Source organism: Perca fluviatilis, chromosome 24, assembly GCF_010015445.1.
Source record: "Perca fluviatilis chromosome 24, GENO_Pfluv_1.0, whole genome shotgun sequence".
NCBI lineage: Eukaryota > Metazoa > Chordata > Actinopteri > Perciformes > Percidae > Perca > Perca fluviatilis.
In genome coordinates this window covers 11,458,913-11,482,830 of record NC_053135.1, presented here as the reverse complement: position 1 = coordinate 11,482,830, position 23,918 = coordinate 11,458,913, and the positions used below count along the sequence as shown (strand labels likewise).

Genomic DNA, 23,918 nt, shown 5'->3' with positions numbered 1-23,918 from the left:
TCAAAAGAGTAATGAAATCCTGCTGGTGTGGACAGCGAGGGCGCCACTCTGCAGTTAACAATTATGACTTTTAATGCTGGTGTGTAAGTTCCACACCCTCTCCTTTTTTAGGATGTGGAATATATTGCATAACCTGCCCAGGTTTTTGGGTCACATCTTGAGAACACATTGACCTTGCAGTGTCTGCTGACTGTGGAGTCTTTTCTCCTTTTATTATTTTTTCTCTCCTCCGTCGCCCACACGAAAAGCTTTTCTTCTCTCGTCCAACTAGGAATCTGTCCCTTTAGACGTGAGCCCATGCTGTGATGGCTGTGGCAAAATTCCTGCAGTCACCGTGATTTTCTGACCACATGAACTGACTTCACTTGTTCTTGGCACTGTGCAAGAAGTCAAACTGTTATTTTTACCTCATATCTTAATCCTTGAAAAATGATTAAGTCATTGCCATGATTGTACTGAGTAAACTTTTGGCTTAAACAAACACATTTTAAAGTGTTGTTCTGGCAGTCACGCCTCCAAGGGTCAGAGATCAAGTAAACTGTTTAATGCAGCTCACTGTGACAATACATTTGCTGCACTTTCTGAAACGTTTACCCCCAGCAGAGGCCAGCTCTCTGATTGGCTGCAGAAGAGGGACAGCCACCCAATCGTGGAGCTCAGCTACCTGGAGGTGGGACTGGGCTCTCAGAGCATCCACATGGAGTTTGGAGACGGGGAAATGGCCTACACCCTCCTCGTGAGGGACAGTTTACGCTGCAAGCGCTTCTTTGGCCTTTTGACAGGTAAAAGGAAACAATGCCAATTACAAGCAAAGTGGAAAATGGTTTGTGTTTTAATGTATGGAAGAAAAAACAAACGCGCACTAGGTTACAAATAAATTGTAGAGTACTATTGAATCCCTGAGGCAGGTATTGGAACAGCATGTTCCACTAACGAGCATTGTGCCACAGAAACCCGACCCACTCCCCTCACAAACTAATATGATACCATATGTGTGCTACGTGACGCAAATCTCTGCCCCCCTCGGTATTGGGTTCACTCAGACTGATTACATCCTGCCCAGACCAACGTGTCTGCAAGGGGGAACCAGCGGCTGAGAGGAAAACCTTTTTATTAGACGGGGGCTCTTGCTCGGGCCTGGAATGTCTGGAAAAATATGGAAAATGAATTTGACAATGTCCAGCCCCTAAACTTGTGCAGAAAACAGGAAAACATCTTGGCACTTATGGAAAAGCATTGCTGCTCAGTACACATAATTCTGGAAATTTGTAACAGACAGTGTGACGTACGACAGTATTTTCCCCCTAATTACTGTGTTATATTACCAATTTCAGGGTACAAGATACTGAACACAGGTGACAACAACAAAATCTAATTCAGCAAACAGATTAGATTAGAAGAGCAGTCCCACTTTTTTCCACAACTCTCTGCCTCCAGCTGCTGTCTGATGGGGTTTTGTCCAGCTTTCACTCATACACAATCAAGCAAGAATAGTTTTGGAAGTATATAAAAGTGTTGTTTCATACATAATGTTCTAGCATCTCGTACAGTTTTTTTTTTTTTTTTTAGGTTTCAATTTATTTAATTTTTTCTTGATTTAACTCTGCAATAAATACAAACAACAGACAACTGTCATGACAGACAATAGCTTTTTGAATACATGTATGCTGCCCCTTCCTTTACCCAGAGGCAGTGGTGGAAGATCCGCTACTGACGCTACAGTAGTAATACCCCAGTCTAAAATGTTAGTTACTAAAAGTACACAAGTATTATCAGCAAAATGTAATTGAGTATCAAAAGCACTCATGCAGTCTCCTTTCACAGTTATAAGAACTAGTGCTGTGCCCGTTGAAAACGGGCTGATTGCTTGGCCTGTGGTGTTGCTGCTTGTAGAATTAATCAAAACCAAAGTGTACCGCAAAATGACTTACAGAAGGACCCTGAACCACTTAATATGCAACTCCACTGTATAGCCTACTATCTATTGACTTAGCGTAGGCTACTTCTACATCAGAGGAAGACATAGGCGCCGATACCGTGGGTGCTCCGGAGTTCGAGCACCCACGGAAAATACCGAGCACCCACTGAGCACCCACGTGTAACAGAATGCCAGTAGGCTACATTTATTTAAAATTAAACATTGCAATTGGTGCTAAGTGGAGCGTCTGTCATAATGTGATTGGTTATGTCGCTGTCAGTCCCCTGCTCCATATCCTATCCACCAATCACAGCGTATCTTGGATGAAAACGCTCCATCCCCACCACAGTGCGTGCATGTGCGTTAGTTAATCAGAGTGAGAATGAAATGGACGGCTTTGTTATTAAAAAAGCAAAGCTAATGATGCAAGTGCATCAACGACATCCACCACCAGTGCAGAGAGTTCTTAATTTCCCACGAAGCTGATCGCGGTTGATACCCCAGAATCGGCTACCTGCTAATTTAACATTCCAGCAGAGGTGTTCATGTCCATACAGTTTTAGTGGCTTGACGGTTAACGGTGAAGTTGGGGATTTGATTTGCGGGTGAGTCTGATGAAATCTGATGTAGGCTATCTGTCCGGTTCAGCTCTGAGATTGTCTTGCATTGCACAGCGCTCTGAAGGAATAATCTCAGAGATTAGGCTACATTATGTTCTGCCAGCTCACAGCAATTTAATACAATAGCAGGAAAAGAGTCAGAGGCGCTGATGTGCAGGTTACCTCCCCCCCCCAAACCCGGACACACATACAGATACGCTTTACGCTTTATAAGATAGATAGATAGATAGATAGATAGCTTGCCTATAAGTGACATCACGCTCTGTCTGCACTTGTTTTAGCTGGTTGTGCTTTGCATGTGTGGGATTCTGAAACATCCTTAAATTCGGGAATTGTCGTTTGTTTATTCAAAGTCAAAGACAGTCCAAAGTAGTGCTAATTTGCACACATTTTTGCTGCCAAAGCTCTACTGCTCTCTCTCTCTCTCTCTCTCCTGCTCACTGCTCACTCAGTGTGAGAGGGGGAGTGGCCAGCGGCTAGAGAGGCAAAAGCCAATGTATGCTTCTTTTACCTTTTTATATTTAACGATATCTTTTGCATTTCTAATCCAAACAACGTCAAACTTGTCACTGCACTTACACGTGCCCATAGCAAGACACCTGTCAAGTTTGAAATCCATCGGACTAACGGTTCGAGAGATATACGCTTAACACCCAGACGGACAGACAGACAGACAGACGTTCCTGCAATTATAGAAGAAGAAGAAGAAATGTATATATTATTCTGTTTTTATCACCAACGAATACATGTAAAGAAGTTTGTCAGTGTGGAGCCAATTTGAATACTTTTGTATACAGTACTACTGGGCACATTAGTAGTATAGTACTGCATCGTCTCATATAAACATATACCTTTTGTTATGTAAAAAGTAGTCTCGCATTGCCAGACCTTACTCCACAGCGCTGCGGAGGAGGGTCTGGCGAGTCCACACAGCATTCCGGGATGGGAGAGAAACATGCTCTGGTTTATCGGCATTTCTGTAAACCAATCACAATCGTCTTGGGCGGCGCTAAGCGGACGTACGGAGCAACGGCGCCTCTGCAAAATAGCCTCGGGAAGGAACTTGTTTTGGTGGAACGTGTGGACGTTCAAAGGTCGTTTTAGTCGTGCAACAGAAAGCTCCGATTGGACAGATAGTCTAGCTAGCTGTCTGGATTTACCCTGCAGAGATCTGAGGAGCAGTCAACCATAGTCCTCAGAAATCCACCGGAGTTTAGAACGCCAACACAAAGGAAGCCCAAGGTAACGGACATCCGCCCTAAACGAGGGACATCAGGTGGAATTTCAGGCGGCAACAGAGCAATCCCAAGAAGTGGAACGTCGTGTGAAAAGTGACTAGTAACTATAAGTGTCAAATAAATGTAGGGGAGTAAAAAGTACAATTCCCCCGCTAAAACGTAGTGAAGGATAAAGTAGCATAGAATGGAAATGCAAAGTAAAGTACAAGTATGTCAAAATTGTACTTGAGTACAGTACTTGAGTAAACGTACTTAGTTACATTTCACCACTGCCCAGAGGAATGTTATATAAAGAGAAAAGTAAATTGATGAGTTGAAGAAAATGCAGTTTCGAAGCCCCACTCAGAAACATGTGGGTATTCATTAACTTATGCCCCAAAGTCACATTTGATCCTCTGACTGACCGGCGTTAAGCGACTTTTTAGATGCATTTCCTCCTACACAAAATGTTCTTTTTTTTTTTCCTTTCTTATCCCTCTCACTCTTTCTCTTGCCTCCCCTCTGTCCTCTGAGAGCTTTTTCTTTCGGTATTAATTCACAAACAGCTCATTTAGTGCATTGTATTCTTTGTGGCGGAAAATGATTCCAGATTGCTTTCGGCGAGACCGCAGAGTTTGTCCAAGACGGAGCAGACAAGTTGAAAAGAAAAAAAAAAAACACGAACGATGGTTTACTTCCAGATGCATCATGTTTAAATGCCAACCACCTACACATAAAGTATAGGATGTTTAGGTTTGCTTTGATCCTTGGAGACACTACGTTCTTATGATGGCAAACTCTCTCTTCCCTAATGCCAGATTAACCCCAAAACAGCTGTTGTAATATTTTGTCCAAAGAAGTACGGAAAAGCTTAACCATAACAAACCCTGACTGTTGTCTAAACTGGCTCCTGTCATGTGGACAAAGATGAAAACCACAACTGGAATGACGGAGGACTCGCTGGCTGAGAGAGAGAGAGAGAGAGAGAGAGAGAGAGAGAGAGAGAGAGAGAGAGAGAGAGAGAGAGAGAGAGAGAGAGAGAGAGAGAGAGAGAGAGAGAGAGAGAGAGAGAGAGAGAGAGAGAGAGAGAGAGAGAGAGAGAGAGAGAGAGGATGTGGTTATAACTGGGACAGTTTTCTGGAGCTCAGAAACTAACCGAGTCTGACAAAACTTCATTGAAACATGAGAGATAACACGAGGCCTCTGGAATCTGCAGCCATATTGACCTTCTGTTTTTGTTGGCCAGTTGTTTTCCTCTCACGTAGAGGAATTTGTCAGTTTTCATTGTTGTTCCTGTCAAACTGTGCTATGGGAGATCTGGTAAGGTGGAGATGGATGCATACCCCCCCACCTCCCAAACATGTTTTATGGTTTTCATTGGTAGCAAGAGAGAGAGAGAGAACATGCTTTTGAAACTAGGAAATCCAATTCCCCCCCGTTTTCATAATGTCCTGTCCCAGCTGTCCGACTTATCAAACAGTGGTATTTGATTTCATGTGAAAATCATCAGGGGCATTGTTGTTGGCGGCGGAGGCAGCCAAAGAATCTGGGACTGAAACAAGAGGAAGCAGGAATACTGACATAGACCAGAGCACCAACCAAAGGCCGACCACTGCAAACTGGGCTCGGCCCGTCACGTATGCTTACCTGTGATTGCGATCATGGATGGCACCTCGTTAAAACTGTCCATGGTAACGTGTTATTTAAGCTTTGGGTTAGTCTGACACTCAACTGGTTTTCTTCAACACCTAAGAAATGAAGGGACCGATAACGCAGAAGACTTTGACTCGAGTCCAATGCAAATGTTTGTGAAAGTCTGCTATTTTTAAGGCTTTTTTTACTGACCATTTAACTTTGAATGGCGAAATGAATCCGATTCCAACTGACAGATTTGTGTTTTGCCGAGTATTTAAAAGCATCCAAGACATGAAGGAGAACCGGGCAAGAATGTTACATTTTCATCCAACAGCAACACTGTTTGATTGACTCCAGTGTCCACAACATTTGAACAATTCAATACTTGTGGCTGGCTAAGTATTCACCGCAGTGAAAATGTTGTATTTGGCTTCTGGCAAGTGTTAATTTCTTACTGGGCATACGGTACATCTCTACGTAGGGCATCCTTGTGGTTAAGTTCAACCAGTCAAGGTATCACTTAGTACGGTGGTGACCCCTCAATAAGAAGCAATGTCTGTTTTTCGACCCCTGTTAATGAGCTGTAAGCATTTACATTGATTGCTCATCCCATTTTGTGTTTCCCTTTTATTCACCAATTAGTGCATGCACATGTAGACAATATGGACACAGTAACAAATAGGCAACAGATGTTATCGATTGACATAACCTAGAAAAGGACACATAAGTAACAGGGGGACAGCATTGTGAAAATAAAATGATTTGAAAAAAGTAATAAAAACTCAATTGAAATCAAAGAAGGCGAAGAGAGAATTCAGAGGGAGAGAAGAAATGAACATAAATAAACTGAGGGTGTGATCTGTTTGGGTTTATCATAATCCCCTCTCATACCAATACTTGTTGAGCGCTGACAGAAATGTGTCCGTAGACCGGAGTTTTGAAAACAATCAAGTGGCGAAAGTTGGCGTTTGAATGCTTGCTCAGATTTCTCGTCTTGTTTACTTATTATTTGATCAGATAGTTCCCTTTTAAATCATTTTAGTCAGGGAAAGTCACAGGTAACACACACGTGTGTGTGTGTGTGTGTGTGTGTGTGTGTGTGTGTGTGTGTGTGTGTGTGTGTGTGTGTGTGTGTGTGTGTGTGTGTGTGTGTGTGTGTGTGTGTGTGTGTGTGTGTGTGTGTGTGTGTGTGATTTTTGACAAACACGACCAATGAAACGATATTCATGAGACTCCTTTTTTTTGTTCCTTGCACCTTCTTCATTATAAGAATATTGATAAGGCAGGGTTGGTTTTGCCAACATTTTACATTCCTCGACTGTGAACCCCCATCTTTCTCCCCCTCTCCTCCTCCTTAAATCCTTTTGAAGTCCGTCTATTCAAACTTGACTGCGAAGCCACACTGCCCATACGTCTCTGTCCTGTATTCTTGTCACACTCGATGACACACTACAATCCGTGAATGCGAGCGTGACCCAGGCCGTTGTGTTCCCGACATTTTTCTCACCAACTGATTCCATGGAGCCGAAATCTTACACTTGCAACAAGAGACCTGTTGGCTTTCTTATCGTAGTTACAAGAGCAGAAGAAGAAGTCTCCGATTGAGTTTGGCTTTTGTGTTTGGCATGAATGCTTGGGTGTGACATTTTTAAGGCTATTGTACTTTTTTCCGTGTCCTTTACAAGTTCGAGGAAGTGTGTTGTTTCTACATTTCCCACATGTATAAATGTTTACCCTGCACAAATCTGTTACTGTTTTATCCAATAGTCAACTATGGCTGTCAAAACCTATTCCAAGAAGTACTTGCATCCTCTATTTCCTTCCAAACGTCTGATAAAAGGGAGCGCAGAGATGCTTTCACTTAGTGTGAGATGTGTTTGACATCTCGTGTTTGAACAGTTACTCACAGCTATGCACCTTCCCAGCTGTTTCCACTAGCTCCGAGCTGGAACACAGCTTTGGTTGGCTGATGAGTTTTCACGGGTTGAATCCTCTTACTTCCTTTTTATTTTTTTATTTTTTTTTGTCTTTGGTATTGGTATTTTGATATTGCCGTTAATGATCATAATGGGTTTATCTGTTGATTATTTTGATGAATAATACAAATGTAAATAGTGTAAATAACCACACTTTACATCTTCAAATTCTTCATTTTGTTCAACCAAATGTCAGAAAAGCCAATAGATATGCAACTTATAGTTTTGTAAAGCTGAGAAAGCCAACAAATCCTCTCATTTGAGAAGCTGGAAACGTCAAATGTTTACTTCAAAAGTCAAGACATAATTATCCGTCTAGTTATTTCTACAGTTAACTGAAGAAGGATGACACAACTGACAACTATATATATAATAAAAATTCAATATTTTTGTTGTTATTCCCTCAGGAATTGTGCGTGAGATGGCGCACAAATCCGAGAGCAAGCTGCAGTCCATCTCTACCACAAGACTCAACCCTCTGCACCATCTCTGGTACGCTCCACTCCAACTCCAGAGAAACTGGCATCTTTGATTTCTTTTGTTTATATGCTGAAATATGTGGTCTGCATAGTGTTGTGCACATGTCTGTGTTGTTGGGAGGTGTAAGTTAAAGGCAGTTCTAACACTGCACATTGTTGGCACATCTTTAGTTGATTACAATAGGCTTTATTTATTTATTTTTTTTACTTTTTTTGTAAAACTGCACCACTAAATTAGCTGGTAAACCACATCTTAATTTGTAACACGTGCTGCGCTACGAATCCTAAATCATGTGGTGTAGTTTGTTATCACCTCCAGGAGTATTTCCACACCTCTTTTTGTTTGTTTTTCTCTCCGAAACAGAAGATAGTAGCCTTCTCTAGGCCCTGTGGGTTATCTTATTAAACATATTTCAGAGGAAAAAAAAAAAAAAAGAAAAAAAAAAAGTTTTAAATGGGGGAGAAAAAACCACTGTGAATAATCAAACATTTTAAGTATACAGACATAGTTTATGCCTTTGTAGCAGTTTAGACAATCTGGCAAACATGCTTCACCCTACCAGCAGAAGTCAAATAAATAGCAAATTTCCTTTAGGTTGGATTAGGAAATGAAAAATGGAGCATTTTCTGTGACATATGCCAAGACTAGCCTTAATCATGAAGAGTAGTATATCCAGGTACCACTTATACCTCAAATCACGATTTTTTTATTTGTCCTTAAGCAAACCGCTCAATTATCACAAAAACAGACACATCAAAGCACCCCCTCCATGTGTTACGAGTCAGCTAACCACAGTCCCAGAACACACTCGCAAGGTTTTCACAATCCAAGCTCTGTCAGCTATTATTATGTCAATTATCCCCTTTGCTTCACAGTTACTGTGAAATTCACCCACGTGATGCTGAAGTGCTTCCATCTGAGACAGCATGGCAGCACCTGTCGGCCATAAGCCACCACACTCCGAACCCTCTTGTTTTCTTTCTGAAAACAGTGTCTGTGCTTTATATAAAGCAGCCAGGTTCATGTATGCTAGGAGATTGTTGTGCTAATATTATGTACATGTAATATTATTGATTTCTTTTGGTCTGTTAGGCCTCTAGTGTGTGAAGACATCCAGGCAGATGTGGAGGATGGCCAGCTGCAGTTTTTCTACATTCTGGCTTTTGTTCGGCAAGGTAACATTCCCATTACTTCCGCATAAAGACATACACCGTAAACTTTATTATGCATCCCATTTTAGGTTTTTAGGATCTTTACATTCCTTGCCGAATATCTCTCTGGTATCGGTAGAGGGTTCTGCTTTCACCTGTGATCCTCCATCTTACAGAAGTTTTTTTTTTTTTTTTTTTAACATGTTCACGTGTTACAAGAAAGATAAGATTTCAAGACACAACAGGTCGTGTATAATGGCTTCTGAATGTGCAAAGATGATACTATTTACTTATGACCCTGCTATCTTCCTGGCATCTTTTCTGGATTCATACTGGTGCTCTGTATGGAACTAAAGATACATAGCTGATATCATTCATCTTCACGTAGCCCCAGGTCCCTCAGATCCTCTAGCCAAGGCTTCCTCCATGTCCCACGGTCCCGGCTTAAGCAAAAAGGTGACAGAGCCTTTTCTATTGCTGGCCCTCAGCTGTGGAACCGACTGCCACCTGACATCAGAAATGCCCCTTCAATTGTGATATTCAAAGCCAGGCTCAAAACTCATCTTTTTACATTGACCTTCACGGCATCTTAATTGTCTTATCCTGCTATGTTTGTAATTAAGGGTTTGTCTTTCGATGTAATTTTTAGCCTAAATCACTGATTTTATTTTATTTTTTTATTTTATTACCCTGTGGGTAATGCGCTATGTACAGCACTTTGGTCAGCGCAAGCTGTTTTTAAATGTGCTATAGAAATAAACTTTACTTACTTACTATCTAATTTGTAGGTAATTTAGCTTACAGTCTGGAGAAAAAGTAGAATAAGCTAGGAAGCTGGAACATTTATTTTAACCAGCTGGACAAAAGCCAAGAGTAAATGCCACAATAAAAGCCCTCATAATATTCCTGCGACCCTTGAAATGTAAAAAAAAAAAAGAAAAGAAAGAAGTGCCAGGAAAATATAATAACTGGAAAAATAATAACAAAATGGATACAAGATTTGATTTTCTTCAAAATAAAAACCAAACTATGGCAGGAAGAGGAAAATATGGAAGAGAGGATGCCATTTGTGGGCAGCGGCTGATGTGAGTCCCCTGTTAAAGATCCACATCAACAACCTTTGCCATAGAATGAGGCAGAAATCCGTTTTTTTGACTGAACTGAGTGACGGACGACTGCGTTGATATGCATGTGGTCCGTACATGTGCGGGATGCCTCACTGTCTGTGCTTCAGCAGACCCTTACAGAGCCAATGTAGCTGCAGGCTGCGCACACAGCTGTGCACGCCCATGGAATGTCAAGTGCTTTAATTTTCAACATGCCTAGATCTGCCTTTCCCCTCTGCTTGCTCTGTTGAAGACAGAGCTTTCAGACATGACATATAATGCCAAAAAACTCATCTTTGTAGCAGAAAGGTACTTTGTAATGCTTTTTAAGTCAGTGATTCATGACTGTGACCTATAGTACTAAATCATTCATTTTTTTTTTTTATCAAAACTATGCAATGCAGGAGGGCAAAGTTCACTAATCATGTGGCTCCAAACAGTAGGAGGCATTAAAAACTTTAAACAATTAGCTAAAATTTCTTGATGATTAAAATAATGCGAAACGGCTTATATTTTCGCATTTTTATTTCAGAGGATATTTGGACACCGCTGACAGTCCTGGCTACCCGGGAAACCCTGTACCTGCTCAAAGAGGATCACCAGTGGAGGAAAAGCTCAAACAGCCCGACAGTGACTGAAAACAAAGAGCCGAGCAGCGGGAGCGTTACCATTTTGGAAACGCTGCCAATGAGCTGCGTGAGCTCGGTCCACCTGTGGCCTTCAGACCAGTGCAGGATGGATATTAAGCTTTACGACGAGGTTGGTAACTTAGTACGCAAAGGGTGCTTTCTGGTGACTTCTTCAGGATCAGGGAAAGATGCGCAGTATTTTCCCAGTCTGTACTGTCAGCAGCAGTTTTGGTGTGTGCGTGTGTGTGTTTCTCTTTAACTTCCATAGTTTCTCTTGCTGTGTTTTGCTCGTGCAGACGGTGAAACAGGAGAAGACGTGGTGTGTGCGCTCCGAGAGTACTGAGCTCCTCCAGGGTCTGCTGGCCTGGGTCAGAGCACAGTGGGAGGCCATGTTCGGAGTAAAACTGCACACAAGCCTGCAAGACAAAGCAACATAATAGGGGGAGGAGAAAAAGAAGAAGAAAAAAACTAGTTACAGTCTGTGTGTTTTGTGAGCATGAATTGTTGGTACTGGGAAATGTTTAGTGAGCGTGAGCGAGTTTGTCTTTATTTTCTCTCTGCACAGTCTGCACTCAGTCTGGTCCCATTACGCTCGTAGCTTTCATCGTCTTTTTAAAACTTGGAAATGATTGCACTCATTCATGTGGTACACAAGCCTGTAAAAGCACTGGTTGCATAATTCTTTATTCTCCAGATACCATCCATCATGTCTACAGCTGAAATGGAGGGTTCCTTGTTTCTTTCACAGCAGCCATGCTTTCCTGTTGAAATGCACCTTATTGCATTCCGTAGCGTTCTGCGATCAAGATGACACAAAAATGTGGGTTTTGGGAACTAAGAGGGCATTAGGTTGGGGTTGTTAGCTAAGCCTTAAAATATGTCCACCCCCCCCTTATTAAGCTGGACAGAGTCATTCCTGGCTGTCTTAGGGTGCAGTGTTTTGTGACATCACATGCTCAACATAAGGCTGGAGGTGCTTCTGAAAGGCCAAGGCTCAATACCGTGTCATGGAGGGTCACCTCACACCCCCAATTAGGGTCTTATGATGTTGCTCTGCACTTATGTGAGCAGAAAAAGGATACCAGAAGCGCAACGGTGCAGGAAGTCTGTGGCCGTTGCAAAGATGAAAAGTAGCATTTAATTATCAACTAAACCCTTCTGTTTATTTAGTTCATGTATCGGTTTAAAAATGTAATACAGAAACCTCTGCAGCCGTATGCATAACTGTATGTATCGATGCGAATCTGTACAGCAGCATCATGCACAGACGCGGTAAAGATCAAAATCGACTCCGCAACGTTCATTTAGATTAACCAGTATTACTTTATTTATTTATTTGTTAGCATTCTTTTTCATTATGGGTCGATGCAAAAAGTCTTTTATTTTTATATAAATATGAAGAACAACATCTCCTGTATCGTGTCTAATTGAATATGAAAGTGAATGTGTTCGTCTGTGTGGTTTCTTTTTCAGAAAAACTGAAAATATCTGCACATTTATGTTTACAGAGTGACAGAAACTTCCCTTTTGAACTTTACTGACTCAACCAGAGAAAGTAAAAATGTGTCTCAAAAAAAAAAAGGTTGTGCATTGCTGTAGTTTGCTTGTTGACAAAAACATATGTAAATTTCAAAAGGTTTCATATCAACCCGCGGAAACTTGTGATTTACATTTTTTGGTTGTTTTTTTTTACTTCTCCCACAGCCACTTCTACTTTATTGGGTCAGCTTAATCACCAACATGTTGTTCATGCTGCAGTTTAAAGCAGCACTAGTGAAGGAATGCTCAAAACATGCAGAAGAAGTCAGGGGTGTTTGATTAGTGGATCAAACTTGAGGCCTTTTGCTTACACAGCATTCTTTTTTGTCACTAACAACAACAACAACAACAACACCACCAAATGTCCCCCTAGGCGAAGCTCCGTTTTAGTCCATGCTCAGCTGTGTAAAGGTATGTTAACCAATTTCACAGTGTAAATATTTCTTTAGCCACCGGTGCTGTACATGTGCTGTGCACATGCTTGTTGGAGACCTGGATCACTTTCAATTGCGCCCACGTGGCTGACAAACCCCAGATCCCCAAACCAGTAGGCAGGAGCAGGTTTACATACAAATGACTGGTGACTACTCACTCATAAATCTGATTCAGACAGTAAACAACAGAACATATTCGAGTTCATTCTCTATTTTTTTTCCCCTTTCCATTTCTTGTCCCTGCAAAAGTAGGAAAGTGTCAGGTGCAGAATAGCGACCTTGGAGCTGATATGATCGGCTGTCTTGCAAAAAGATGCTGCACTGTGGATGCTTGCTGCCTCAGAAGTTTGAACCCCCAAAATCTCTGGGGGGGTGGGTTAGGGTTTCTGTTGACACGTTACAGCTCTTTCACTGTGAACAAATCCAAAAGAACCGAAGGAATAACAGATATATGTGCGGAGAAAATCGCCAAAGCTTTGCTTTCATATTCAAGAACTCTTGTGTAAACAGCTGCAGCTTCCCTTGTTGGGATTTTAGGATTTCATTTAGCACATAAATCAACAACACATACATTAAGAGCTTGAATTGAAGTCAAAAAGTACTCTTAACTGTGCATGGTGCCTTTATGGATGGATGGTTTGTTTGATAAGAAGTTACTGTAGAAGTTGATCATTTATTTATATATATATATAAAAATGCATTTGACCTACAATATGTCTCATAATGACATCTGAGTGTTTTTCTGTTTTTGGGGAAAGCCGGGGATTAAAAGCGCTATTTCTTTCCCCTAAAAAGTAGTTTGCATTAAAGTATAGAGGGCAGGTACATAAAACTGAGTTAATGGTGAAGTAAATTGTACATCATTAATTCTATTTTATGGATCTGATATGGCATCTGGGACCATTTTTCCCACTAACACGTGCCCATATTACGCCATGCATTTCACATTTTTATTATGCTTCTCCATGTGTTAATTGTTCATTTTTTTTTTTTGTAAATATTTCAGAGCCTTATCCATCCTGCCAGGATGCCTTTTTGGTTTTGGCCTAAAATGTGGTCAAATTAATGAGCCCAGAAACTCAGCCTTAAAAAATCCATGAGTCATAACGATTGCACGCCACGGATTTATGTCACACAGTTTTATGTTACGGGAGGAAATAAGCAATCGAGAATGATACTAAAACATAACCACAACATTTGTATATTTCTGTATGAAAAGGCGTGCTCCATACCAGTGAGTTCTGCCCTCATTCAAGCAATTAATATATGCACTGCAGGGGTGTAGGAAGGAATTCCGAAGTCCCAAGAGAGACTTACTCCACCCCTGATTCCATTTTGGCTTAAATTGCATAATCCCTGTTGTTTTTTTTTTAGATATGGGGCCCTAATTGTCGCACCTTTTACTCCTCGACAACACTAATTCAGTGGCTACCAGGTTCCAATATGAAAACAATGCTAGTTCTCCCAAGAATCCACAAGTGAAAATGAAAAATGAAGACACCCCTCCCTCCCAAGATGCAAAAAGAATCATTATTTTTGTCTGTGAGGATAAAAAAAAAAGGTGCAGGTGAATGAGTTCATGCCTCACTTAGATCAGATTTGAGAAACGGGGAGGATAGTTAGTATGAGTCGAAGCTGGGCTGCAGCCATGGAGATTTGGCCGGTAAATCAGGAGCACTACAGCTGCACTGTGCATGACAGCAAGAAATCTGTTGTTTTGCTGAACGCTCGAGTCAACTAAATTTTTGGATGGTGGGCCTCCTCCGTCTAAAGGCTGTAGTCACGCAGTGCTCTGTCAGGCCGGTGGGCTGCCAAACTGTGGTCCAGTGGATAGCACGGGGTCCTCGGCAGAAAGGGGAATGATTAGATTATGGTGTTGTTGCACTCTGTACTTTTTAGCATTAAAAAAAATCAAGAATGTAAACAGTTTCTTACAACATAATTCTTCTCAGGTGGAGTTCCTTTGGACATGGGAGTGTTTAAAGGGGCAGTCCGCCCATTTTATACAGCAAGATCATTTCGGAAGATGTGAATATTTTGTCCATCCAATTAATATAATGGCAAATAATACAGACACGCTGCAGTCTAATGAAGTGAACATTATAACCTCCATGAAGATATAATTCATTGCAGGACTGTTGTATTATGTAGGTGTGCGTTATGAGTGTACGGGAAAGTCTGCTATTGAAAGTGTACACAGCTTGTGTATTAATGAACCTCTATGAACTTACTATCTAACTTTTAACTGCATTTAGAAGGATTTTTATATATTTGAAAATATTTTAGCTAGACATTGTTTGACCTTTATTTCATTTTTGGAGCATGGTTATGTGCTAAAATAACCTTAGGCATTTGTCTATAACAGCTTGCAGCAGAAAGGGTATATATTGGCGTCACTGTGCCTCATGGTTAATAATAATACAAAAAATCTCCTATAGCGTTTAATTCCCATAAGTTCCCTATGAAGACCTGGGGTTAGCACTTGCATAGCATCATTGTAAAACGTATAATAGGATTCCAATAGTCCTTTGTCGCGAGGGCAGAACGGTAGTCGTCTTGGATCTCAGGTTTCAGGCGAGGGGCCTCCTCTCCTTGAATGAGGCCGATTTACGTGGAGGTGGCGCGGGGAGGAGGGGGAGGAGAGCAGAGCAGGAGCCTGCAGGAATCAGAGACCTTTCTTTTGTCCTCTCGTTCTCGGGACCCCGACACATGGGGTCAACGCGGGCTGAATGGGTTCCTACTGAAAAGACTGCCTCGGACTCGGACGCACGCAGACGCCGATGAGAGAGCGCGCGCTAATTAGGAAAACCTGGTCGAGCAATTAACACCGAGGAGAGAAGCCGCGCGGAAAGGTGGGTGTTCGGCAGCAACAGGAGTTTGTTAAGACAAGTTTAGTTTCTTTCTCCAAGTGATTTTTATTTTAATTTTAAAAACCTTGAGTTGAGCTGTTTTTGGCGTCCGGCTGCTGTGTTTTTACAAGCAGGGGTTTAGTCTCAATTTGTGGGGTTCCACGTAGGCTATAACGAGTTTTGGAGTGCGCGTGCCGGAGAGCGGTGAGTCCTAGCTAAGTCTTTTATTTTCTCCGTCCGTTTAAAACCTTAAAGGAGAACATGTAAACCTGTAACACGTTACAGAAGTCGCTGTTAGTTCGACTCAAAATGTCACGAGTTCATGTAGAGTTTGATAAAACTGCCCAAAAAAATGTTTTTTGGTTGACACCATAGGAGATTAATAACCGCCACATCGGAATGGCTAGCTTAAATAAAGTCACACCACGGACTTTAGCATTGCAGTGGTTTTTCCCTGCGTTTTCTTTTTAACGAGTAGCCCAATTTCTCCTACTAGCTAATAATAGTGGTTTGGACTTTCCGAACTAATCGGGTCTCTGACTCTTCGAAATGATGGCTTCATCTTCCAATTCACCGGATTTTTTGTTTCCCCACTGAAGCTTGGCAGAACTTTCTTTTCCTCCAGGAATGCCACAATTTCCAAAACAATTCAGTCTGACTCAGCAAAGCGTGTCCATAGCCTTCAACGGTTCCGCTGAGGATCTTTTTAACCCTCCCTCTTTAACTTCTTCTTTTTTTAATGCTTATTTGCAACAGAAAAGAAAATGGATCAACTCTGGCTCCCATCTGGATGTATCGCAAAGTCAGAAACCGTTTTCTAGCGTAGTGACGCCACACAAGCGCAGTGATTGACACCTACACATTTTGTAGGTGCTGTGTATTTTTATTTTTTATTTTTTTCCTGCTCAGGCTAAATGGGAATTGCATGTGCCCTCTGTCTGCTCCCTGAACCCTAAAAAATCCAACTCTCTGCTTTTGGTTAGGCAGGAATGTTCGCTCGCCTTCGCTTTGTCCAGATCCTTTGCCCAAAAAACTCTCCAACCCCCTCCATCTCCTCCTGCAGCACATTGACTCCTGAAGCAGAAAAGCCATTAAATCAGTTGAGCTGGGTTTAGCCCACATGAGCAAATAAGCTACTGTTTAAAAGCTGTCTTTGGTTAGCTGTTGGCGAGGGTGGCATTGCAAAATAAAAATAAAAAGAAAGTTGTGTTTACTTGAGTTAGGAAACCAGTTTGTCTTAGTCAAATATATATGTTTGGTGACTTTTTTGTGTTTGTTTTCCTCTTGTCTTTATTTAGAGAGAGAGAGAGATGGCAGGGAGGGCGTTTAACAGTTTAACAAGGGGTGCTGTAAAAGTTTCATCTGAGTACATTTGGCCTGTCTACTGTGGGAGGAGAGAGAGGGGTGTTAAACCTTTTCCGTTAGCCCTGCACCTCCTGGAAACCCTTCATGGGCCCTCAGCAGGAGCTAAACTCATCTTTTTTTTGGGGCGGTAACACCTGCTGCACAGACTTTATATCGCAGTGAACTACAGCTGAGAATCAAGTCTGAAATTGCAGAAACTTTTTGGTTCTCCTGCCAAGAGTCAGTAGACTGAAATCGTTTAGTTCTTAGCAGAGACACACACACACACACACACACACACACACACACACACACACACACACACTAAGAAAGAGAGCCTACCACCCAAGGCTGTGATGTTTGTGACGTTTCATGTGATACGCATGTTAAACTTGCAAATTTGCATAGATTTAAATTTGTACTTTTATACGGTTGAATTCAGACTGCAAGAATATGGCATGAGAGCACTTAAAACGTAAAAAAGACACGGAAAGATGTTAATTTATTCAGAATGTTTTGGAGAATATCAAACAGTTTGACTGCAGTGGCTCCATGAATGTTTGATAGCAGGTCAAACACTGCATGTCTAACCTTTTTTGTGTTGGCAAGGGCAAGTAATATCCAGTAAGTGTATTTGTTTTAAAGGGTGATAAGATGGCCCAAACAGAGGTTGAACTGCTTCAGAGGTCAAATTCAAACGCCAGCCTTTTGCTTCTTCTGTTTCTGGCAGCATGTTGTTTATTTTTTTTTTATTTATTATACTGATATTAGACGTGCATTAGTGGTTAGGCTGCTGTGCATTCATAATGCTTTTCATTTCTCAAAAGATGCTTTTTTGGTTTTTGCGTAACGGGTCGTGTCCTCGGAGCACAGTTTGAACTGGGGATGGCTGAATAACAACTTCCAGAAAGAGTTTCGGTGGAGGAAACACAACACGCTGCTAACTGGGACGCATGATGTTTTAAAGGGCCAATCTGTCTCACTGAACGTCAAAAGGGCTTTAAAATGTCAGTGCTGACTTTTTAGCTGTGAGAAACCAAAACATATATGGGTTTCCATGCCTCTACTGAAACACCATGTCATTTAGGTGGGGTTTGTAATTGTATGGTAGGGTAAAACAGACGTCACACATCGCAGCTGTACTTGTTCCCATCTCAGGCTTTCTGTCAGGGTCACAGAGCTGTCTGTTGTTTTTTCAAACATTTAACCATTCCCACCACCAAGAATCAACAGTTAGGCTACATGTAGGTACAGGGGATGGTTCTTGGGAGATGATGATCCCTTAGTTCTGTATTTTAACTTTTAGATCTGAGAAGTGTTTCAAGGCCTTTCATTTTCACGGTCTGGATCGTGCCAAGACGGGCAACTTCTAACATGTTTCCATAGCTTTGGTGTAGCTGGTGAGTCTTAACATAAAGGTTCTGTTCTTGGTAGAATATTTTTTTTCTGGTCAGGTTCAAGCAAGTCAGCCTAACCATGTGAAGAAGGTGCCAGTTCCTGACAAGGAATTTTGCAAAGGAATAGATGAGTAACCTGGCGTGGGAGGGCTCGGAGTATGAGGAGACATGTCTACAGATGCTCGTAGCTAAAGCCTTGTCCTGTTCCAATGAGTCATGAAATGCTGGTTGTTTTTGTTGCTACACCCAGTTTCTCTTAAAGTAGAGAAGGTAGGTTCAAGGATCAAGATCTGAAAGGTTCTTTAGGGCCTTAGTTTGTTCAGCTCTGTTTGTGTTGGTGTTATTCAAATGAAGTTATTGTGACATTCATATCATTTAAACCGTTAGGTTCAGGGATAGACCCATCCAGATATTTAACCAAACTGATTCTAGATACCTTTTTTTTTTTTTTTAAGTTTTTGTGCTGTATTTGATGCGTAACATTCATTTTCAGTGCTAAAATAGACTTCAGGGTGACCTTTTCAGTTCATTTTTGAGAACCAAACCTAATCTTAATTTGAAAAGTTTACAAACTACTCAGTCGGACATGGTCTGAATTCTGATTTTGTTTAGTTTTCAATTAATCTCCAAAAAATGCTATTCAAACCTTTTCTGTAAATGCTAACTAAGTGATCCACGTTAAAGACACACTGCCTTATAATGGTTACTGAACTGAAAAAGGACCAGCACTGCTCTAAATGTCTCGGCCAGGTTAAGGTATCAAGTTGTTCCTTTTAAAGAATTTAAAGGGACAGCTTCTGGCAGTGTGGCAGGAAATAAATTCCTAACCCCATGCTCTGCCTTAGTATCATAATTCCTGCAGTCCAAAGCCACAGCAGGTCTCCTCACAGCTAGCTGCAACTTGCCAGCCAACACTTTGATGTTTGATTAAGCAGCTCAAGCTTAGCATGTCAGGGAGCTGTAAGAATGTGCGTTTACCACAAACCGCGGACTAGACCAGGACTAGTGCATTCTGACCAACTGGACTGATTCCCAGGTTGTTGTGTAGTGTCCGCATGGATACCTGCATGTGGCTGTTTTTATTTCTTAGCCCTGCAGTTGAGGTGTACATAAAATACTTTGAATGCCAGTGTTTGCACTTGCACTCTTTAATCATTGTGGTAATGTGATGCATGTGTACACTTTTATTAATCCGGTGATGAGGATTTGAGTAATGCCTCGAGGCTTTCAAAGTTCATCGCCAAAAGACCCTTTTCATTACGGAGTAATAAGCAGATTATTTTCTTGATTTAATAATTTGGTCTTGTTTTGCTCAACCAACAGTCCAAAAGCTAGAGATATTGAGTTTTACATTGCAGGAAACTAAGAAACTCAGCAAATATTCACACGTTAGGGGCTGGAAATTGCCAATAATTTTCTGTTGACTAAATGATGAATCAACTAATTGCTTCAGCTTTTAATATCAAACTTGCTGCTTATAGTTGCTTTTCATGTCAGTTCATTCTAGTTTGCACAGTGAGAGTAAAATACCCTGTGTTTGAAATGCAATGAGAGGCTACTGTGCCTTAGGTGGGTCAAAATAGTATAGTAAAATAGTACTAAATTGCTCATTACAATCGATGTTCTGTCTGTTCTTTTTTCCATCCAGAGCTCTTTTAGCGCCCTGGTCACCTTGGCACCATGAGTTGGAGCTTCCTAACCCGTCTGCTGGATGAGATCTCCAACCACTCCACCTTCGTGGGGAAGATCTGGCTGACTGTGCTCATCATCTTCCGCATCGTGCTGACAGCCGTCGGCGGTGAAACCATCTACTACGATGAACAGAGTAAATTTATCTGCAACACGCAGCAGCCCGGTTGTGAGAACGTGTGCTACGACGCGTTTGCTCCGCTCTCGCACGTACGATTCTGGATCTTTCAGGTGAGCTGCGATCGTCGATGTATGTGCAGTCTTACTTTAAACTTTTATGCCTCTGAATAGTTGAGTCTAGCAAAATGGGTCCCAACATGTACATTTTATTTATTTTTTGTCCAGGTGATCTTGATCACCACCCCCACCATTATGTACCTGGGCTTCGCCATGCACAAGATTGCTCGCATGGATGACAACGAGTACCGGCCCGTCCGGAGCCCCAAGAAGAGGATGCCCATCGTCAGCCGCGGGGCAGTTCGAGATTACGAGGAAGCCGAGGACAATGGAGAGGAAGACCCCATGATAGCTGAAGAGATTGAACAAGACAAGCCTGACAAAGAAGAAAAAAGTACGTAGGAGATTTGAGCCGAACTATAGCAATCGCAAGCAGTTTCAATATTGTGTCCCAGTATGTTTTACCCCCTTATCATGCTGTCTATATGGAATTCTGACCAGTCCGTTTTATTTTCAAGGCTCCGAGAAAAAGCATGACGGCCGTCGGCGGATCCTGCGCGACGGCCTGATGAAAGTCTACGTGTGCCAGCTGCTGTGGCGCTCCTCCTTCGAGGTCGCCTTCCTTTTCGGCCAGTACGTCCTCTACGGCTTTGAGGTGATACCCTCCTACGTCTGCACTCGCTCGCCGTGCCCGCACACCGTGGACTGCTTTGTGTCCCGCCCCACCGAGAAGACCATTTTCCTGCTGGTGATGTACGTCGTGTCTTTCCTCTGCCTGCTCCTCACCCTCTTTGAAATCATCCATTTGGGCGTGGGTGGCATCCGCGACACCTTCCGCAAGCGGGCCATGCTCGGCTCACGTGCCCCCCTTCCGTCCTCCTCGCGTTCCATGCCCACGGCTCCGCCCGGCTACCACGCCACCGTCAGGAAGGAGAAACTGAAAGGAGACCTGAGGGACTCGCCGATGGCCGACTCCGGGCGGGAGAGTTTCGGGGACGAGGGGCCGTCGTCCAAAGAGCTGGAGCGGTTGAGGAGGCACCTGAAGCTGGCCCAGCAGCACCTGGACCTGGCCTACCAGGTCGATGAGGGAAGCCCTTCACGGAGCAACAGCCCCGAGGTCAACGCGGCTGCACAGACGGCCGCCGAGCAGAATCGCCTCAACTTTGCCCAGGAAAAGCAGGGGGAGGCAAGCGAGAAAGGTAATGATTACACTGCTAGAATATGCCCTTTAACTGGTTCAAATGATTGTTTCTAAGAATAGCTCTATACAGGCACTTTTTATATAGTACCATCTCCGTTTGACACATGGCAACAGGACTGTCTTTATTGATTCCATTGCGACACTGAGACCAGTGAACCAAGGAGTTCAACCTTTCATAGTAAAGGAAGCAATAAGGCGATAACTCTTACAGGAACACGCCGACTTATTGGGAATTTAGCTTATTCACCGTAACCCCCAGAGTAAGGCAAGTCGATACATACCCTTCTCATCTCCGTGCGTGCTTTAACGCTGTCTGATGGCTCCAGCATTAGCTTAGCCCAGCACAGATCCTGCAGGTAACTGGTTCCAACTAGCCTACTGCTCCGAATTGTGACAAAAGTGACAAAATAACGCCAACATGTTCCTATTTACATGTTGTGATTTGTAGAGTCACATCGTGTACAAAAAACAATGTAACACGAGACACAGCCATCTTCTAACAGTAAACAAACTGGGAACTATATTCTCAGACAGGCTTGCTGTGAGCATATCACGTGTGTGTTGTGTGTGTGTGTGTGTGTGTGTGTGTGTGTGTGTGTGTGTGTGTGTGTGTGTGTGTGTGTGTGTGTGTGTGTGTGTGTGTGTGTGTGTAACATCCAGAAAGAAAGTATTGCCAACATATAGCAATACTTTTTGTAAACGTAATTTTCTAGACTATGAATCGGATCAATTGTTAAAATAATTGCAGATCATTTTCTGTCGATCGATATGTTTTATCTCCGTTGTAAACATAGCTGCCTTTTTTTTTTTTTTTTATATAAAGCATGACCTCAAGTCAGCAAAACATCATGTTGCTCAAGAACCTTCTAAAAAGTGAACAAACATGCTGAATATTCCTCTGTTTCGTCTTGTCTTCTCCTAGGAATACATGCCTGAGCGTGCTTCCTGCCTCAAACGTCTGTTCTTCCATTCCCACTGGCCTTAAACACATGGAGGAAGCACATATCGGAGTGCAGTCAGACCACTGAGGGAGACCACTGCGTGTGTGTGTGTGTGTGTGTGTGTGTGTGTGTGTGTGTGTGTGTGTGTGTGTGTGTGTGTGTGTGTGTGTGTGTGTGTGTGTGTGTGTGTGTGTGTGTGTGTGTGTGTGTGTGTGTGTGTGTGTGTGTGGATGAGAGAAATAAGCCTTTCAGTATTAGGGGTCAGAAAGAAAAGAGAAAAATGCTGACCAAGCTGTGTTGTGACAAATGGTTCATCTCCAGGACTCTAAACTTGAAAGCCGGCCACATCTCTGGTTACTGCATGCTGACCTCCTTCCAAACCTTGACTGTGCCTTCGGCTGAAACCTTGTCTACACCCTGTTCTTTCGCCTGCTCTTGTGTTTTTGTGGCCATGCAGTAATCCTCGTCCATTTCAGACCTTGTAAGGATTATCGAAAGCTTTAAAGTCCTCTGGCCAAGTGTGCTTGTGTTGTCTCCCTCACAAAGAGAGGCTCTCTATTTATGAAATGTCGCCGAATGTTGGTCTCACTTTTGACAATCTCAAAGAACGCAGCCTTTGGTTATGTCATTTCTGGAGCGTGTGCAGCAACAAGGGCGGCCTAACCTACGCTAGATGAGTCCTGTTTAATTCAAACAGATTAATGTTGGGGATTATTGGCGTTGATCAGCCACAAACCACACCATTTCAGAAATATTTGACAGAATTTTGAAGCCTGTATATTTACTCCAATCGGCCAAAATGTTTACCTGGGAAATGCTTGAATTCTTTAACGACAGGAAATGTTCCTAAGAATAAATTTTTTTCTTTTGTACAATCAATTCATTTAAAATATTCCATATTTTTACCAGTACTTAACTCCAATATTTACTTTTGTCTAGAAGGGAAGTTTTGGCATCACAAATGCCAGCTATTTCACACGCTCTTAGATGTCAGTAAACCCCTTCTTTCCTAAATGCAGTACTATAAAAGAAAAAATTATTCATCACAATGTTAGTCATTGCAGAAATTTAAAGAACAATTTTTTTTTGTGAGTTTTTTTTTTTTTTTTTGGCTAACAGCTGGAAACATCTGTCTTCTGGGCTACCGTCAACAATGAAATTCTATCCTTTTTGAAATTTACATTCTTCTTTGGTGAGACATATTTTCCATCCTTGACATGCACCACTACCCCTCGGTTGTGCTGAAACATGGATGCTTTCATCTATCCTGGAAGAAACGCAACCCAGCTGAGGAAAGGATGACAGTTGGCTGCTGACACACGGCCCTGTGCCATGTAAACACGCATAATCTACAATTCATCATGAGACTTTTGATCAATAGCTTTCAGTGTTCATACAGAGGTCATACTTTTTCATAACCTGTCAGATTAATGATCTTTGGCTGAAATAATGAAACTACAGATTGCCAAAGAGCTGTCTGATGCTGTATTTTTTTTTTTTGTGTGTGTAATCCTCTCACTTCCACTTTTGCTACTTATTGCAAGGTACGACATTCCGTTTTGAATATGGTATTTCTTCAATGTTTTTTTTTTTTTTTTTCTATTGCCAGTTTTGT

At 42.1% G+C, this 23,918-nt stretch overlaps 2 protein-coding genes across 4 annotated transcripts in view; both read left to right on the top strand.

Moving 5' to 3' along the window:
- LOC120554150 (serine/threonine kinase 11 interacting protein) overlaps window positions 1–12,380 on the top strand; it is a 32,031-nt gene extending 19,651 nt beyond the window's left edge. The window contains exons 22-26 of one of the 2 annotated variants that reach the window (XM_039792832.1): window positions 604–782; window positions 7,774–7,858; window positions 8,939–9,021; window positions 10,636–10,862; window positions 11,029–12,380. In XM_039792832.1, the coding sequence (XP_039648766.1) occupies window positions 604–782; window positions 7,774–7,858; window positions 8,939–9,021; window positions 10,636–10,862; window positions 11,029–11,169 (715 nt within the window). In that variant the 3' untranslated portion in view covers window positions 11,170–12,380. Of the gene's footprint in view, window positions 1–600; window positions 783–7,773; window positions 7,859–8,938; window positions 9,022–10,635; window positions 10,863–11,028 lie in introns of both variants that reach the window. The other variant, XM_039792831.1, reaches the window with a different exon arrangement.
- Window positions 12,381–15,329: 2,949 nt separating this feature from the next.
- Window positions 15,330–23,425, top strand: LOC120554153 (gap junction gamma-1 protein-like). Of its 2 annotated transcripts, none has more exons than XM_039792836.1 (5): window positions 15,330–15,557; window positions 19,944–20,215; window positions 20,330–20,555; window positions 20,680–21,360; window positions 22,285–23,425. In XM_039792836.1, exons 2-5 carry the CDS (start codon window positions 19,976–19,978, stop codon window positions 22,296–22,298), a joined length of 1,161 nt encoding a protein of 386 aa, XP_039648770.1. In that variant the 5' UTR covers window positions 15,330–15,557; window positions 19,944–19,975; the 3' UTR covers window positions 22,299–23,425. The 2 variants fall into 2 exon arrangements, with proteins under 2 accessions (XP_039648770.1, XP_039648771.1); XM_039792837.1 differs by lacking the exon at window positions 15,330–15,557 and adding an exon at window positions 15,571–15,758.
- The last annotated feature ends 493 nt before the right edge of the window (window positions 23,426–23,918 follow it).

Excerpts from the sequence above, each read along its gene's own strand:
- LOC120554153 (XM_039792836.1), top strand. The coding sequence starts at position 19,976 with ATGAGTTGGAGCTTCCTAACCCGTCTGCTGGATGAGATCTCCAACCAC. Across the intron at positions 20,216-20,329 it reads TACGATTCTGGATCTTTCAG|GTGATCTTGATCACCACCCC; the intron begins GTGAGCTGCGAT and ends TTTTTTGTCCAG. Across the intron at positions 20,556-20,679 it reads GCCTGACAAAGAAGAAAAAA|GCTCCGAGAAAAAGCATGAC; the intron begins GTACGTAGGAGA and ends TTTATTTTCAAG.